The following is a 17,957-nucleotide window of genomic DNA, read 5'->3' as shown; positions in this document are numbered from 1 at the left end:
ATAGCGCAGCGTTACACTCGTAATTAGTATGGTCATCTCGTATGGAGCAGCTAGAACGAAGCGCTGATTTAGATCAGTGCAATAATACCTTGTGTGTCTAAGGACTATAACATACGGTGTATTCGTTGGAAAACCCGAAGATGTCGTCGAAGATCGAACGCGGCAAAATAAGTTATAGAACAAAGTCGTAGAGATCGCATTCGCACAGGACAACGAAGAGAGGGCACGATATTGATTCTACTAAAGCACGAAGAACGCGCGTGGAACTGCGCCACGTCTCCCCGGACTAGGTACTTATCAATAGAATGGGACGATTTATTAAACGGTCAGAGCTAGAGCCTCCCCTTCCTTTACCGATTCAGTGTCGGACAAATGCCGACTAATTTAAAACGTTCTGCATCGTTTCCTGTTTATACCATCCCCCACGTGGCCGTGGCAAACCATCGAAACTTTACACGACACAAGGACACCGCGCGCTCTTCGTTCCCCGTTCGTCCTAAATATTACACGACATCTACGCTAAGACGGTGAATGTCACGAAATTAACCATGAAATTCAAACAAAACATTGATCTTGCGTATCAAAGGAAGAAAATACATAGGCGGAACAAAGATAAGGCTCGTCAATGAGCCTGAATGAATAGCGTCTATTTACATGTCAGAACGAAAGGACAGATTATCAGCGATTCTGCTTAACAGTAACTGGCGCGTACTTTCGCGCGTACCAACCATTCGAACCACTAAAGTGGAACGAGACGAGGAGCATCATTTGCAGCACGCACGCTGTCGAGCCCTCGAAAGTCGATAATTTGCTCGTTTAAGGATGCGTACGATGTGTACGAATCGGAGGGATAAAAAAAAAACTGAACGGAACCGAGAACGGGATTGAAATAGGGAGAAAAGTTATTTCAGCGGTTACTACATCGTGGCTTGACGTTGAAAACGCGGCTTCTGACCACGCCAAAACAATGATGTACCGTTACCGAACGCGGTTCTACGCCACCACGAATAAATAAATGCAACCTACTTGAGTATCCTCCGTCATCTGTTGCATCCTGTGACCGGCTCATAGCTTATTTATGTTAGAGAAAATATCGAAAGACACAGGAAAATGAGGAAACGAATGCGTAGAGATCTGCTGACATTTCAAAGGCTGTCTGTGCGTATTCGACTTGCATTCGAACTGTACTAAATGTGTATGTGTATAGAGGCAAATATTAATAGAAAATATAAAAGACGCTCGATATCGCGTTGTTTTTGCTATTGCCAGCACGTACCATGCGCACGGATGGGACGGCAAATAGAGCAGATCAGCGAAGAATATCTATCGAGGCTTCGTTTATTGACGCCGCATCACCGCGTGGAAAGTCACGTTCATATTATAATACGAGTACTCGTGCCTCACATAATACTCCTGACATTCATGCAACCGCTAACGGGGTCGGATGGTAATTTCGGATTATGATTTAATTGTGTATAATTCTGCATTCGTTACCGCTAATTAGGAAGAACAAATTTGATCAATCAGATCGCTGGACCGTGATTTAAACTTAGACGGTCTATTCGCTAATTAACTATTCCCTCGATTAGGTTATTGCAGGTCGTGGATGAATTGAATATTACAAGAAAGGATACATCGATGAGTACATTTTTGTTCATTTCCTGATCTTAATAACGCTATGTAGAGATTTTAATACGGCATAATTGGAGATGGAAATTAACTATATTTATTATACTATTAACTATATTTTAAAAATAGCTGATTAACATTATGGTGAGATACATTTTTAAAATTCTGAAGGGTTACAATTTTGGTAACATAATGTACAATATACTGAATTTTAAAAGTTCCCTATGAAAAATAAGAACTTCTTCTGTAGTCTCCGATTTAAAAAACTAAGATATTTGTGTCACGACAAATTTTAAAATGGATAAAGTTAAATATTCTAATATCTTCCTCCGAGCCGGAAAAAGATAATTTACGTGGCGATTATTAACCAGGCTATTAGTAAAATTGAGAACGCTACCGACTCATAAACCCGACGACCTTATTTTCGAACTATTCGCTCGCGGTTCGTAGACCTTCCTACGCAATATACGAACATAAATGAATACCTGGTATCACGTGCAGATGAACACCGAGAACAATTTGGAAAACCTACGTTATTAGAGTAACTAACGTTCGGTTTCCAATAAAACCGGAAACATGTGCATTCGTAAACTAGCATTGAATAAACAACACCCGTTAAAATTCCCACCAAGACTATGTACGTATCTAACGTCAGCTGACCGATACGATCCAACGATAGGGTTTTAGATTTCATAAAGATACGTGTAAAGCGGATAATTAAAATTGTTTCATATACAAATAGAATCTTAATTTGAATTCAAATATTTTCTTTCCAAGCTCTAAGATTAACTGTCAGTATATCTCGATTTGAATATTGCATTATACATGGCCTCGTTAAGAAACTTAAAAAATACAAAAGAATAATGGCATCAAGCATATAATACATATTTCAAAAAATCAACGATAAATACATAACCAGAGCACGCGTGACTCGCTAGGAAAATTGAAACGGCACACGAGTAAAATACTTAGCGAGAATATTGATCCGTTAGTCTGCATAAGATCGTTATCATCGCGATATTTCTGGAATATCAGTGGAACGAACAACGACAAAGAAGTAGCCGAATGGATTTAGCGGATATTAAACGGAAAAATATTGCAAGGAACGGAGGAACAGAGTCACGCGAGGTCTGGGAGCGCCACATCTTAGAATTTACGCCGAAATTAATTGTTCGCCGATATCCTTGGTCTTCGCCAAGATGTACGCTAGAACTGATCCATATTAAAAGCACAACCGAGGAGAGACGTCCAGAAGAAAATTCTAATAAAGACGCATGGGAACTGGTTCGACGAGCACCGAGGCACACGGGTGCAGGACTAGCCGCATAATACCGCGACGCATGTAACAGTTAATCGCATTATGTAGCAGAGACGAGCAGAAATCACGATTGATCACTGTGCGAGGCTAATCGCGCCGGTTGATCGTTCTACTCTATGATCCGTATACGATTTATGTTTAAAAGTATCGTTCCCACGAAAAAAAGAAAGAATTACCCATTGAAGAATAGAGAAACAACGATCGATATACAGTGGAAGCCAATGGAATGCCGATAAACAATAATCACGTATCGAGCAAACGACTGGTTCGCTAATTTACATATACATACATTCACAAATGACAATATTAAACACGCACTAGTCTGATAAACATACACTAGACCGAAGAAACGAAGATTAAGAATAAAACGGTTATTGCTCTATATAGAGTAGTAGATTGCTAAATTGTCGAAAGATACACCACGTGTTACTATACACAGTAATTTTCCCCGATATCAAAACAAAGCTAAGAACTATCTCAATATGCGCGTAATTATCGTACTCTTATCAAAGTTGGAAACAAGAAAATGTGCAAATCAAACAGTATGTAAACGTCGGCGATACATCAAGTGTCACGTAACGGCAATCGATCATAGAGATATTTCTGTCAAAGAAAAATTTATAGTGACATCGTGCATTTATTGCTAGCCGATTACGATCTAACCACGTTGCGCCTTCGAAACCATTGGAACGTTCGCTTCCCGTTGCTGATGTTCCCAAATACCGAGATTGAAAACCTAACCCATGGACAACACGCGCACGCTAGAGAATCGGTAGGTGTTATAGACGAATCAACCGGCAATAAATTCGCGGTAAGAGATAACGGTAATCTCGAGTGAGATTACTTCAACGACGGTGCGAATTGCAAGGCCGTCGGCGTATGACCTTAATGAGTAACAAGCATAGCGCTTAGGCGGACACACGAGAACGAGCACGGTATTCTGTCTGCTCGCACGTACTGAACACTGTACAAAGGGTATCGTGCAACCGAATGTGCACGTAGCCTGTCAAAAAGTGGCATGTTTGGCTCCGGTTGAACGTGACGTCGCGTTGACACACACGTTCCTGTCAACGTAACCTAGGTTAACTATCCGTGAATAACGTGAATATCGTGAGAGACACGGGAAACAGGCCCGATTCGTTAGTATATTCACGTCGATTTTCGCGATCATTCCTCCTGAACACCGTGCGTGCAGATGGCGTGATTTTTATCGCAACTACGGATCATATCGTCTGTCCGAGATCACCGACACGTTCGCCGTGTATCGAGCTTTTATTCTAAACGGTGATCACAAAAAATAAATCGTGCAACTGTAATAAATACCTCGCTTTTCGACGAGCTCCGAAATCTCCTCCTTGTTGTCGGCCATCTTAGCACCAGTCACTATTCACAATGCACGCTGGGTAAAAACAAACGAGCACCACCACGACACCGCGATTGGTGGTTCAGCGCCACCTGTACGCCGAATTAGAAGTCAGTCAGCCGATGACGTTGGTCAGGAACGTATCACATCTAAGGCAGTAGAGGTTCGGATATAGATCAAATAAAGTGCTGGTTCAAATAGCGAAGTAAAACATAATAAAATAATTAATCTGATAATTGATTGCAACTTGATTGCAGTAATACTAATTTTCATCGTCATATTAATTTAAAAGTATCAAAAACCATTCATCGAGACGCGGAACTATCTACCTAAAAATGTGCCTACATTTCGATTGACACACTTTCAATAAGCCGTTACTGGCATATATTACTATATAATACTTCTTCTAACTTATTTCCGTTATACTGGATCGTGGCGGTAGTCTTCGTTCAGTTCTTCGCAGGTTTACACGTATTTTTTAATAAGTTTTCAACATGAGCTATAGCGACGTTGTAATAATATCGGCGGTCAGAACACCTATAGGTATAAATTTATTCCTTACAAGTTTGAATGATATAACGGTTGAAAATAATAACATTTATTCTATATTATACTAATAACTCAGTTTAAATGTCATTATACACTAAAATTTTCAATTCGCAATAATTTTTGTTATACGTAATAAAAGCGTGTTTTATTAAAAAAGCACATCACTTACTGTTTTCTTGCTATTTTAGTTATGTTCTAACAAATTAGATATCTTTTCATTTAAAAATACATCATACATCTGCACATTCGTGACAAAATTATTCATATCATTTTTCTTAAATAATATTGATCTAAAATGCAAAAGTTGTATACAAATCATAAGCATATTATTATGATATTGCTAATTTCCATATTCTGCTTATTTTCATCCCTATATCACTACTTTTATATTGCTTTTATTTCTGTATTTTATTCTTATTGCCTCTACCATATAACATAAAATCATTAGAACTTTAATCAATTAGATTAATATAGATTAGATAATAGATTAGATAATATAGATTAATATAGATCTTCTTATTATCTTATCTTATTATCTTATAAAATACTTTATCATTTTTAGGATCGTTCTGTGGTTCTTTATCATCATTGAAAGCATCAGATCTAGGAAGTATAGTTATTAAAGAGAGTCTTGAAAGAGCTCATATTAAACCTGTGGATGTTTCTGAAGTAATACTAGGACAGGTAATCTATATTAATAATTAACTTCGATGTTTATATGCACTAATTATTTTAAATTATTCAGTATGTAAGTATTTTTTGTCAAACATTAATCAAATACTAATTTCTAAATCTACAAAAAAACCTGTGATAATATATAAGATAATGTATATGTAATTCTTTTTGATATATTAATAGCTGAACATAAACATAATAAAATTAATTATTTTAAAATATACGTAAGACTTCATTGTACAGGTATTGACTGCAGGTCAAGGACAAAATCCAGCAAGACAAGCAGCAATGAAAGCTGGTCTTCCTATATCTGTACCTGCTTACCTAATTAATATGCTATGTGGTTCAGGTTTAAAGTAAATACAGTTTTGCAATTCAAATCTTATTTAGTTGTACAATATCATGCATATTATTACTTCATGACCACAATTTTTTTAAAAAATCTTGATCTTCTCTTAGTCACGTTACATCATGCATATCATTACTTTATATAATGTTGTCATACTAAAAGTAGTATTTTAATGAAGTTCTTATAATTTTTAACTTATTCCATATGTTGCAATATGTCCAATTGCAATATCTTCTGAATAAATTTTACAAAAAAACACATGTTTTTAGAGCAATCTTGAATGGTTACTTATCTATAAAAGCTGGAGAGAATCAAATAGTTGTAGCTGGTGGTCAAGAAAGTATGAGTCAATCTTGCCATGCATTATACCTTAGAAAAGGTGTAAAACTTGGAGATTGTAATTTAATAGACACTTTATTAATCGATGGCTTGATAGATGCATTTCATGGAATTCACATGGGAGTAACAGGTATAGATTGTAATTGATACATCTCTATCATATAAAAATTATTGTATTACGATTGTATAATTTTGTGAATATATATATGTACAGCTGAAAATATTTCTAAAGACTACACTGTAAGTAGAAAAGAACAGGATGAGTATGCAGCTAAATCTCAACAGAAGGTAGAAGCTGCAATTACTGCAGGCTATTTTTCCAAGGAAATCATTCCTATAACTGTACCTACTAGAAAAGAACCTATTATTGTGGATAAAGATGAATACCCTAAGTTTGGAACAACTGTAGAAAGTCTTCAAAAATTAAAACCTGCATTTCTGGAAGTATGACTAATTACATATTTTTTTTCGTAAATTGAAATACTTCGTTATATAATAATTATACATTGTCAGGCTAAAGGTACAGTTACAGCTGGTAATGCTTCTGGCATCAATGATGGAGCAGCAGCAGTAGTTCTTATGTCTGCGGATACTGCTATACAAAAAGGACTTTCCCCATTAGCTAAAATTGTTGCAGTAGCTGAAGTTGGAGTGGAACCAAGAATTATGGGCATAGGTCCTGTGCCAGCAGTTGAGTTAGTGGTTAGTAGATAAAGTTTAGTTACGATATGTAAATTCATGTAATGAAAGAGATGAATATTTTAGTTACAAAAAGCAAAGTGGACAAAAGAAGAAGTAGATTTATATGAATTAAATGAAGCTTTTGCAGCGCAAGCTATCGCTTGTGTAAAAACTCTTGGTTTAAATCCAAACAAAGTTAATATAAACGGTGGAGCTATTGCTTTAGGGCATCCTATTGGTGCATCTGGTATGACAGCAAAATCATAATAATCGAAAATATTATATACTTGTAGTATTCTTGTTAATCTATGTTCTGTTACAGGTGCTAGAGTATTAGTAACTCTATTGCATTCCTTAGAAAGAATTGGTGGAAACAAAGGTGTTGCAGCCTTATGTATTGGTGGAGGAATGGGAATAGCAATTGCTGTTCAAAGAAAATAACAAATACTTTATCCAAATAGGTATTACATTTCATTAATACTTGTGCATTATTATTTTGCAACAAAATACTATGTGGGTGTGTCACATAATATTTTTATTATCTTCTTGGATTATTATGATGAAATATTTCTTTTATTACACATTTATTAAATCATTAAAAGTTTATATATTATTACAACAAATATTAATTAATATTATTCTAAAAAATATACAAGGCCATAATAGGAAGTTGAGAACATGCTTTTATAATACTATTTATTTTGTATCATTATAATAAGGTGTTGATTAATATAATTAAATAGATTTACTTTGTCTATATTTACTTATATATCAGTTATTGGCAACTGTACTTACAATTTGTACAAAACAATCATTTTTATGCTAAACTTGTACACTATATTATGCAATGTAGGTTTATATAGAAGTTATTTTCGTAAATGGAAAATGTAATTGTTAATAAAAATATAAAATTATTAATTTGTTATTAATTAGTTTTATTTTTGTTCAATCTCTGCTCTGCCTTTTTTCTATCTTCTAAAATTTTCTCCACTGCTGCTAGCCCCTCTCGGTGTTTTTGTTCAGTATGTTTTGATTTAAATGTACGTTTAGTACGTGCTACATCCCTTGTATGCACTAGCAAATGTTGCAATTGTTCCTTGATAGCTGGTATAATACGTATCTTGAATTAAGAATATATTATAAATATGGTACTAATATGTTATAGTACGCAAGTTAACATAAAACTACAAAACTTCTGTTTGGGGGATAATAAATTGGGGATAAATTTATGAATTTAAAACGTAGATATACTAAGCGGTACTGCAGGATAATATCCATCATATTTCTTTCCATCTTTATAAAAACATAAGTAAGATTCTTCTAATGGCTGTTGAGCTATTAAATCTATATCAGGTATGCAAAGTTTTGAGTATTTTTTTATAACATGTCCCCATAATGAGTCCATATTAATGTTAGGATCTTTCAAACAAAAATAAGAACCCCAAAATGTTGAATTTAATACTTTTTCATGGGGATGTGATAAGTTTTGATAAACCATTCCCTCAGACATTTGTTCCTCAATTACAGCTACTGTATCACATTGTACATATGAATTTGGTACATAAATATCTTGCAAAAGATTATCACCAATATATACATAACGAGGATTTTGTTTTCCAGATACATTTTTAAGGAATTCAGTAAGTCCTTCCCAATTACCTTGACTATATATACCACCTCGTTTTAAATCTTTACTTTCTATGATATTATTACCTTCTTCGTTATTTACAATATCAAGAAAAGGACGTTTTTCAATGAAAAAAGCAGGTTTCTTTGCATAACAAATTACAATATCAAATAGAGATTTCCAATCTTCTCCAAGAGCATAAGTAGCATTAAAATCAACAAAATCAACATTTGATCCAGTGATAAGGAAAGTAATACGATGTCTTTTTAATTCTTGAAGCCATGTTATAGTTCTTGCAGTACATTTATGCATATATTTATGAGGATTCTCTCTGAGGCTAGGAAAAAAGTACCCTCTGTTCATTTTAAGATGATCTCTGTTATACATTTCAATCAATCCATCCAACATATTAGGCCAAACATTATATGCATTCAAAGGTCCTCCTTGTTCTTCATCAAGTGTATCTATCAATCTTGCAAAAATAAGAGATGAAGAAACATCAAAATAATCTAACAAACTTCTCATTTTCATTGATAAAGGACCATTCCATGTGGATAACATGTCATTACAAAAAGCATCTGTAGTCTCCCATCTCTGCCCAGGATATATCTTTTTGATTTCTTCAGTACTTAATAGATTACTTCCATGGCATGCTCTTTGAATTATACCATCAGCATTTATTCTAAGTATATTTCCTCTTTCAAAATCTAAGAATAATCCTTTTTGCATAAAATCTAAATCTTTATCTTCTAATGGCTTTAACAAATATTTGGAGTTGTACCCCTTTTCTGTAACTAAATAATTGGCTAAAGTTTCATATGTCAAGTGTACCATGTTTGTCACATCATAACGCAAAAGTGTATTGTCTAAATCAAATCCAATACAGTCATAATCAAGGAACTTAAATGCACTCATGTTGACTTGTGTTGATGGACTAATTGAGGCTGTTGTAGAATAATATTTCAAATTTATATGAGCCCGAAAATGTGTGAAAAATTTTAATTTGTCACCAGTGTTATACCACAAAATACTTTGCACTTGTGAATAAGATGCTAATGATTTGTAAAGCAGATGCCAAGATTTTGTCATTTCTCTTATTTGTTTGTATGTATATGTTCATATACAACTAAAGCACTTAACACATACAACATACACGACACATATCCATTTTTATTAGTAAAGAAACAATGTTTACACAAAGATAAAATCATTCTAAATTTATACTTTAACTTTCCGTTATCTGATATACAAGCAACCTATAACTTCAAAAGTACCTAGACAACACAATAATAATATACATAAACGCAACAACAAAGTGATACCTATTTTTTTGTAATACTCATCCCGTAAGACATTTTATGTAAAACTTTCATACAATAACAAGTTTAATGAATTTAACAGAGCATATTTTAAATAATGTACAACGTACAATATACATTCGACAATTGCAATAAAATAAAGTTGACTCGTATTCATTTACAATATCATTATCAAATATTAAATATCATGTACTACAATTAAACTAAAATGTTACAGTAGGACTTATATTTTAAAATTACTTACTTTTGGTGGAATATGAACGAACCGGATATTTCTTGCTTGCACAAAGAACATGTCGTAACTGTACGAGTCTCCCCTAGGGTCTGTGAAGATGCAATCTCTCATTACGATATTCATGTAACTGCAAAAAAGCAAAAAATTTAAATAGTCCTAGGTCAATAATGATAACATGTAACGGAAAATTACTCACGCATCTGTGTGCTCTACAATTCCATAAACTGATGCTTCATTTCGAAGATCTATTGTCGTACGTTCATTTTGGACTGCTTTTAATAAAATGGCTAAGGTATTAAAATAGAAATACCGTTCTTCTTTTGAATCAGGAGCCATAATGCCATACAAGTACAAACATAATAATATCAATCTAATAATATACGCCGGCAGATATTTAGTAGAGTATGTGTTACAAGAAATATTTATACGTGTTACAAGTGTAGCCAACTCTATAAATATAACCAAAAGGAACGATGCCTTTTGAACACAGTTAACGAAAAAACGATTAAATAATCGAGAAATCACTTAAATTTCAATATTTATTGTTCCGAACGAATACATAATGCAGTACATAAGTGCATAACTTACTACATACTTTGTGAACTTTATATACATACACATATGTAGGTAAACATATAGTATCGTAATTATAAGTGACGTGAGTCAGTAATATAGATAGGTTTAATTATTTATCGTAAAGACAAGCTTTTCTTACAAATGGTCCATCATGTATTCTTCTATGACCATTAGGACATTGATCAGGTAGTAATACTGAGTTTATCTCGTGTGCAACTCCAGCTTTATTCAAAATATTGCTCTTTACAAGAGTGGCATCATTTACCTGGAAGGAAAAATTATATTTTGTAAGGCATTTTATTATTTTTATTATTTTTATTTTTTTATTATTTTTATTATTTTCTCATTTTATTATTTTTATTAAATCACTAAAAAACTATGTCCTTACCAAAATTCTGTTATTTTTTCTCATAATATTTATCGGGTTTCCTTTAGTTCTGACGGTATACTGTAAATCTGGCATGAAGCTTTCAGCAAGTAGCATATTATCCACGATATGATTTTGTAATGTCTGAAAGTGAACAACGAAAAATATTTTTAATTGAATCAATCAATTTGTTCATAAAAATAGTATTACCTTTGTTAGATAGTTTCTGTCTTCCAATAATTTTTGAAGTTTGGCATTTCCTAACTGTTTAAATGCTTTATCCGAAGGAACGAAATATGTACACGAAGAATTCGCGCGCTTAAATTGGTCATACATTTGTGGTTGAATGCCTTTAATTCTTTCCATAGCGTCTAACCAAATACTGTAACAATTTTCCATTTATATTTCTCAGAGTCTTGGAATTTTCGTGTACAGGAAAAGAATTACCTGAAATTGCCTTCTTTTCTCAAAATATAATCTAAAGATTCTTCTGCTGGATGTAAAATGTGACTTATAATGTGTAAAACGCCATTGCTGCATTCTCTATCAGCTTTCATAATTAATGCGTTTTCTATTCCAAAATTACCACGATAAACTTGGAAGCGTAATGGAACTCCTATTTCAAGCGTTCTAGCGATCTATAATGAATTATAATCTTTAAAAGTTATTGAGGAATATATTGAAATATTCAATTTTACACTTAACTTACTTGATTGCTACTAATCTCATCGGTGAAATACGTTCCCGTAACTATATGATTAAGAACAAAGTTCCGAGCACTCTTTTGATTTCTTTGCAATTCTACAAGTTTCTGATTTGATAAAGCTATAAAAGAGCATCTTATATTAAGAAACAAAATACGTTTGTCTAGTTTTGTCAAGAATAAAGATCGAATATACATACAATACATTGCTGTCTCAGAGGGAGCAAACATTGTGAAGTGTTTCAAATGTCTCAAACTTTCTTCCAATTCAGCTGTTTTAATTATTTCTAAAAATTTAAATAATCCTTCCTCCTTGATCACATCCAAGATAGTTTTAGCTGCAATATGTTATATTCGCAATGAAAGATTCTTAGAAGATTTTCTTAAATGCCATTCGAGTAAGAATTATTTACCTCGATCCGGAAGTAACACACGATCAACAACGTAAAGTAATCCATTTTTTCCATGATACATTTCATTCCTTATATTTGCATTGTCTACGATGGGTCCATACGGACCGCAATTTAATTTTAGTCCTTGTCGTTGCATCGTGCTTGCATGATATTCCGAAATTATATTTGGCACGCATACAGGATGCGTTACGATATGATGAGCAATTAATGCTAAACGAAACAATATATTATACAGAAGAGAAAACTTAAATAAATGTATTCGGCACAATTCAATTACCATTTAATGCTGTCGGATTTTCCAACATATCGGTCAATTGTCTTTTAGGAATATGATGAAAAGCTTGATCCGTGGGTGCAAAAATAGTACAGGGTACTTCACTGAATCTAATTCTATTTCCTAACTCGCTATTTTTAAGAGCTTTTGTAAATATTTCGAATCTACCGTCCCTAGAAGCGAGCTCGATTATGTCCGAATTTTGTGCCAAAGCAAGATCCAAAACTCCGTCGATAACATGCACAACTCCATTAGTGGCAACTTGATCCTTGCGAATAATTCGATGACAATTCACTGTTTCCATCTGTGAAGATGGAAGCGTTTATTGAACAATTGTGCATATATAAGCTTCTACGATTCAACATGTTACTTACTCCACTGGAAAATTTGTTGATTCTTAAAACGTTTCCTTGTAATCGCGATGGAATTAAAAGATTTGCTTGCCATTGATTTGATAATACGCGTCTGTCTATTATATGATTCGCGATTAAATTTACATATCTGTTACCGCCGTATTCTTGGTGAATACCTTTTACTTTTAAGTAGTGCTGAAAAGGAAAATGATTAAAACATATTAGATGATATATTAGATGATTACACATCACATATTTTCGTTAAACATACATCAAAAGCATCATCGGATGGTACGAATAACGTTAAGGGTGGTCCACTGATCATTTCTTCCGCAAAGGACGAACTTTCGATTAATTTTGCAAATTTCGTAGCACCCACTCGTCGCGTTGTTTCTATGAGATTTATTAATGGTTTTACTGAAAGGGATAATAAAAATATAATTCAGTTTGGAGACGAATATAAGACTCGATAATATGCAATTGCATCTATTACCTCCTGTGCATCCAATATATCCAGGAACTCTATAATATCCTGCGCAGCATTCGTATCTTACGAATCTGCGAAGCGAATGAAAGCAGTAAGGTATTCAAATATGTGTCATATCTAAAAAGTATAATTATACTTACGTAGGCTTGCCACAAATTTTTCGAGGATTCCACTGTTTGCTTTCAGTGTAATAGGCATAGCTTATGTCATCGTTTACTTCTACGGCGCATACGTTAGGTCTACAGAGATTAGAAATATATAACTAGTTTCATAAACATTTACTACTAATATAAATTTTAAAAAATACATATATATATATACAATTATGCAAGTATTACCCTTGTCTTTGCGAATTGTCAACCTTCCACCAAGAATTTCCTTGATACGCATAAACTGTATTAAACACCATTAATGATACGAATATTTTTGTTATAATTTCATTCAACATGTTTTCACTATGATGAAAATATTGGCACGATAAGATGAAAAGACTCGCGGCACAAGCGTAAGTTGCTTGGTCGAACAGAACATCTGAGAATGACTCGGTTCGAAATGCTTCGTATTTTAAGGGCTATGTTCTCCCATCCCATCTGGGAAATATATCTGTTAAAATGGATTTCGATGTTATCTACGTGAATTGATATTGAGAAATCTAGTACATGTTGCATTTCTCAATTTTTAGAAACCATTTGCATCGGGTAGATGAATTTTGCATATGTTAAGACTTGCATAGCAAAGTATTGCACATTGATATGCAATTTTATCAGAATATAAATTTTAAATGATGAATACGACTGACCTTGAAATGCCTTCGACATTCATATTTATCAATTTTTTTATAACACTATCTTCAACGGCGAAATTCACTCCTACGAAATACACGTTTTTTTATATTCACGATTTCTTGTTACGCATGTGTAACAAAATATTAAACAGTCCCTCGAGGTGACGGATAACTTACTCTTGTATTGTACATCTGCTCTATGAACTGCTAGTGTTATGAACTATTAGTCTGTATATAGTCACTCATAGCCATCATTGCAAGAGAAATTGGGTTACCTTACAACGGATATACAAAGGGGCCCTATAAATTGGCCCATATCCTACATGCTTTCAAAATAATTCATTATGAACGTTCCAATTCGAATTTAGTAATCGCAGTGAAATACATCAGATTCCAATTAATTTCGAATTTCATATTGCATTTCAGTACGGATATATGTGGTTTATGTATAAATAGAATCGCATAATAATATGACGATGCATACGACTGTTAATGCACTTTCCATGATTCCATGAATTAACCAGGGCAACACAGATTCGAATTTCCCGTTAAAATAACATCAAGCAAGGGAAACTGATAAGCGGCGTCCATTTTCGTAGATATGATCGTAATTTACTTTTCAGTCTAGCATTATAACACGATTTACGATGTTGCTTTTAATTCGATAAAATTAACGAGTCTTGCAAGTGGCATGTATATGTGGTACATAGCGTTTACGCCCACAACCACGCTTTTCTCTCGAATGTACTTTTGTACTTAGAACGTATTAACCTGTTAAGACGCAACGACGTCTTTCAAAGAGCTCCTATTTTATTTCAAATGCATCTTACATATAAGAAAGAGAAAACGTAGAAACAGATCATGCAACTACAATAGTAAATGTCGGAACGTTTCATAAGAGGTAATGCAACATTGTAATACATTTTAATCACTTCGTAAGGGGTTGTGCGTCAAGGGATGAACTGTTCAAGTTCTCCATTTAGAACAATTTAGCCGATGCCGTAGATCCAATAGAGACGGGTCTATTTCTGCGAAACAGACGCGCGTGGTACACATTTTTCTCCCTTCTGCTTATTCAGTGCCGTGCGACCCGTTCTGATGAGTGCCCTCTTCCTGTAGCCGACTATCTCTGTTACTCTCCGATCTGTCTCCCTTCACTCTTACGACGTTCACCCTCTGACCCCTCACGAGCTCTAATCAGCTTCCTGGATGGGGCATATTATCTGCGTGATGGCAGATCGTAACGACGCGATACCCAGCCAGGTCCCGGGTATTCGATCATACGGTAGTCACTCGGTAGTCCATTGCGCGTAAAAGACCTGCCAAGATCCACGGTTACGGATGCCATTTAGCTCGTTATACGATTTCATCGCATTGGTGCAGTGGTTCTGAAACGGTGCATCTGCTACTAAGGATTCAGGTGTGGCCTCCTATGGAAAATCTACTTTTCTACGTTTTAGCGCAGTGTCGATCTTCCATTATGCTTTTTAATATTCGCTTTTTAACTTTGATCGATTGATAAACGAGCCACAAGGACTCTGTGTTATATACGCATAAGAGAACGTGTAATTCTTTAGTCGTTAAAGGGAATTTATACAATGACGATCTCTTTGGTTTGTACAGACATAGACGCCAGAGCGGTGGTAAGCCGCGGGATGAACGAGTACGAGTTCTCCGTCATCTTCCTCGTATACAGAGGAAGAGTACTCAAGAAGTCTTAAAAGTGATATATTACCAAATTGACCAAAATGTCTCTTGGAAAACGTATATCTGGAGCCGTCGCGGTCCTCAGAGGCGCTTCGGAAGTTAAAGAAGCACAAACGTAAGATTTGCGAACTGCTACCTTCTTCGCAGTTTGATTTTTTACCTAGAACAATTTCTAGGTCATGTTCCGATGAGATCGAGAAAATAACGACCGTGGAAGAAGAAAAGATTTGCCCCGATAAGAAGACACCGCTTGACAGATTACAACTAGTTAGTTGTATTCATATGTTTTTCTTCTTTCAACATTTCTTTTATATTTCATTCGAATTCTATTTGAACATGAATATAGGTAGTGGATTGGTTCGGAGAGAACACACTCTTGGTTCTTACGATCATTGGAGTGTTGGTGGGTCTTGTTCTTGGATTTCTTGGTCGATTAGCCAGTCCTTCGCCGCAAACCATTACTCTTCTCAGCTTCCCTGGAGAACTCCTTATGCGACTATTGAAGATGTTCATTCTGCCACTCATTGTTTCGTCGCTTATCTCCGGTGATTATACAACATCCAATAAATCATTGCATTCAGCTAGTCTCTCTCTAAGTTATCCTTCTTTGTAGGAATGGCGCAATTAGACCCTAGGGGTTCGGGAAGAATGGGATATAGAGCATTGATATATTACACCGTAACGACCATTCTTGCGGCCATAGTTGGCATCGCAATGGTGCTTATAATCCATCCCGGTGATCCTAGAATCAAATCCACCATAACCGCGCCTAAGGCGGATATCGCAAAAATGTCTACGTTAGACGCAATTCTCGACATAGTTAGGTACGTGATATACATGATACAGATCGCATAAATCGTCATCGACGAATACCATTTCTAGAAACATGGTGCCGGAAAATTTGGTGCAGGCGTGCTTCCAGCAGGTGCAGACCACTTACGTGACGACGGAAGTGATTGCCATAGGAACAAATGAAATCAGTCAAGTTCTCCAGCCAACATTAATATACAAGGATGGAACGAACGTGATGGGAATGATAGTGTTCTGTATTACGTTCGGCCTTCTCGCTGGACAAATCGGCCCTCGAGGAAAATTGATGGTCGACTTCTTCGTGGTTCTGAACGAAATAATCATGAAGTTCGTCAGCATTATTGTGATGTGGTGAGCGATCGAGATACGACTTAATTTCCAGCCTGCTACGATTGCCTTGCTGTTTATCTGATTTGTGATTTGACATAAAGAAAAATCTAGAAAATTCGAGTATTAATATTATGCAGGTTCTCTCCGTTCGGAATCATGTGTTTGATAGCTGGTAAGATAATGTCGATCAACAATTTGGCGGCAACTGCTCAGATGTTGGGCCTTTACATGGTGACGGTCATCGTGGGCTTATTGATTCATGCTATAATCACTATGCCAGCGATATTTTGGTTTATAACTCGACAGAATCCTGCCGTGTTCTTCAAGGGTATGATGCAAGCTTGGATTACAGCTTTGGGAACGGCATCAAGGTACCTGATGATAACTTCTTTCTTTTGTTTGTAAATAAGCTTATGTAACCTGTACGATATATTTTTTAATGCTTTTAGCGCTGCAACTTTGCCTGTAACTTTCCGATGCCTCGAAGAAAACAATAAAATCGATCCACGTGTAACGCGATTCGTAGTCTCAGTCGGGGCTACAGTGAACATGGATGGAACGGCTCTTTATGAGGCGGTTGCTGCAATTTTCATCGCCCAAATGAATGGAATCTCGTTAGGAATAGGTGAAGTTATAACAGTCAGGTTTGTATGATCGATGTGACAGAAATATGCCCAGGTCTATTACTTACTTATGGTTCTCCTTCGCCTATATAGTCTCACAGCAACCTTGGCCAGTATAGGGGCAGCAAGTATTCCCAGCGCAGCTTTAATTACGATGTTATTAGTGCTCACAGCTTTAGGTTTACCGACGAACGACATTTCTCTATTATTTGCAGTTGATTGGATGTTGTAAGTCCATTATTTATATTCATATACGACAGGCGACAGAAAACCAGATTCAATAACGTATCTTATTATTCGAAGGGATCGAATCAGAACTTCGATCAACGTTTTGGGTGACGGGTATGGAGCTGGAATAGTTTATCATTTGAGTAAACATGAACTGGAGAAAATGGATCAAGAAAGGAAATTAGAGGGTCTTGAAATGGGGACACCTCTTGAGGACA

At 35.2% G+C, this 17,957-nt stretch overlaps 5 protein-coding genes across 6 annotated transcripts in view; 1 reads left to right on the top strand and 4 right to left on the bottom strand.

The window, feature by feature from the left end:
- The window catches only part of LOC126868279 (MAP7 domain-containing protein 1), a 207,000-nt gene extending 202,579 nt beyond the window's left edge, over positions 1–4,421 (bottom strand). For both annotated transcript variants that reach the window (XM_050623581.1, XM_050623586.1), the window contains exon 1: positions 4,271–4,421. In XM_050623581.1, coding sequence (XP_050479538.1) covers positions 4,271–4,316 — 46 coding nt within the window. In that variant the 5' untranslated portion in view covers positions 4,317–4,421. The remainder of the gene's footprint in view (positions 1–4,270) is intronic.
- A 264-nt stretch (positions 4,422–4,685) lies between these two features.
- On the top strand, positions 4,686–7,828 carry LOC126868296 (acetyl-CoA acetyltransferase, cytosolic). Its single transcript, XM_050623618.1, has 8 exons — positions 4,686–4,853; positions 5,422–5,543; positions 5,778–5,890; positions 6,153–6,352; positions 6,437–6,666; positions 6,736–6,924; positions 6,988–7,150; positions 7,226–7,828. Exons 1-8 carry the CDS (start codon positions 4,805–4,807, stop codon positions 7,342–7,344), a joined length of 1,185 nt encoding a protein of 394 aa, XP_050479575.1. The 5' UTR covers positions 4,686–4,804; the 3' UTR covers positions 7,345–7,828.
- LOC126868304 (U7 snRNA-associated Sm-like protein LSm10) lies at positions 7,331–10,520 on the bottom strand. The gene is made up of 3 exons (XM_050623626.1): positions 10,281–10,520; positions 10,094–10,211; positions 7,331–8,023 (listed from the first exon to the last, which is right to left on the bottom strand). Exons 1-3 carry the CDS (start codon positions 10,418–10,420, stop codon positions 7,829–7,831), a joined length of 453 nt encoding a protein of 150 aa, XP_050479583.1. The 5' UTR covers positions 10,421–10,520; the 3' UTR covers positions 7,331–7,828.
- On the bottom strand, positions 8,022–10,060 carry LOC126868294 (5'-nucleotidase domain-containing protein 1). The gene has a single exon (XM_050623614.1). It carries the CDS (start codon positions 9,617–9,619, stop codon positions 8,138–8,140), a length of 1,482 nt encoding a protein of 493 aa, XP_050479571.1. The 5' UTR covers positions 9,620–10,060; the 3' UTR covers positions 8,022–8,137.
- Positions 10,521–10,605: 85 nt separating the features above from the next.
- On the bottom strand, positions 10,606–17,738 carry LOC126868285 (transforming growth factor-beta-induced protein ig-h3-like). The gene is made up of 14 exons (XM_050623600.1): positions 17,580–17,738; positions 13,596–13,650; positions 13,398–13,496; positions 13,264–13,328; positions 13,042–13,187; positions 12,792–12,965; positions 12,421–12,721; positions 12,144–12,353; positions 11,931–12,068; positions 11,737–11,852; positions 11,475–11,665; positions 11,238–11,409; positions 11,049–11,171; positions 10,606–10,925 (listed from the first exon to the last, which is right to left on the bottom strand). Exons 1-14 carry the CDS (start codon positions 17,707–17,709, stop codon positions 10,770–10,772), a joined length of 2,076 nt encoding a protein of 691 aa, XP_050479557.1. The 5' UTR covers positions 17,710–17,738; the 3' UTR covers positions 10,606–10,769.
- Positions 17,739–17,957: the final 219 nt, after the last annotated feature.

Source organism: Bombus huntii, chromosome 8 (genome assembly GCF_024542735.1).
Source record: "Bombus huntii isolate Logan2020A chromosome 8, iyBomHunt1.1, whole genome shotgun sequence".
Lineage (NCBI taxonomy): Eukaryota > Metazoa > Arthropoda > Insecta > Hymenoptera > Apidae > Bombus > Bombus huntii.
This window is presented reverse-complemented; position numbering and strand designations above follow the sequence as displayed.

Coding starts and splice junctions, on each gene's coding strand:
- LOC126868296 (XM_050623618.1), top strand. CDS start 4,805: ATGAGCTATAGCGACGTTGTAATAATATCGGCGGTCAGAACACCTATA. Junction 5,891..6,152: donor CTATGTGGTTCAGGTTTAAA/GTAAATACAGTT, acceptor ACATGTTTTTAG/AGCAATCTTGAATGGTTACT. Junction 6,353..6,436: donor AATTCACATGGGAGTAACAG/GTATAGATTGTA, acceptor ATATATGTACAG/CTGAAAATATTTCTAAAGAC.
- LOC126868294 (XM_050623614.1), bottom strand. CDS start 9,619: ATGACAAAATCTTGGCATCTGCTTTACAAATCATTAGCATCTTATTCA.
- LOC126868285 (XM_050623600.1), bottom strand. CDS start 17,709: ATGTCGTTCGTCGGTAAACCTAAAGCTGTGAGCACTAATAACATCGTA. Junction 13,497..13,595: donor GACAATTCGCAAAGACAAGG/GTAATACTTGCA, acceptor TAATCTCTGTAG/ACCTAACGTATGCGCCGTAG. Junction 13,329..13,397: donor AAAATTTGTGGCAAGCCTAC/GTAAGTATAATT, acceptor TTCGCTTCGCAG/ATTCGTAAGATACGAATGCT.
- LOC126868304 (XM_050623626.1), bottom strand. CDS start 10,420: ATGGCTCCTGATTCAAAAGAAGAACGGTATTTCTATTTTAATACCTTA. Junction 10,212..10,280: donor ATTGTAGAGCACACAGATGC/GTGAGTAATTTT, acceptor GCTTTTTTGCAG/TTACATGAATATCGTAATGA. Junction 8,024..10,093: donor TCGTTCATATTCCACCAAAA/GTAAGTAATTTT, acceptor TCTTAATTCAAG/ATACGTATTATACCAGCTAT.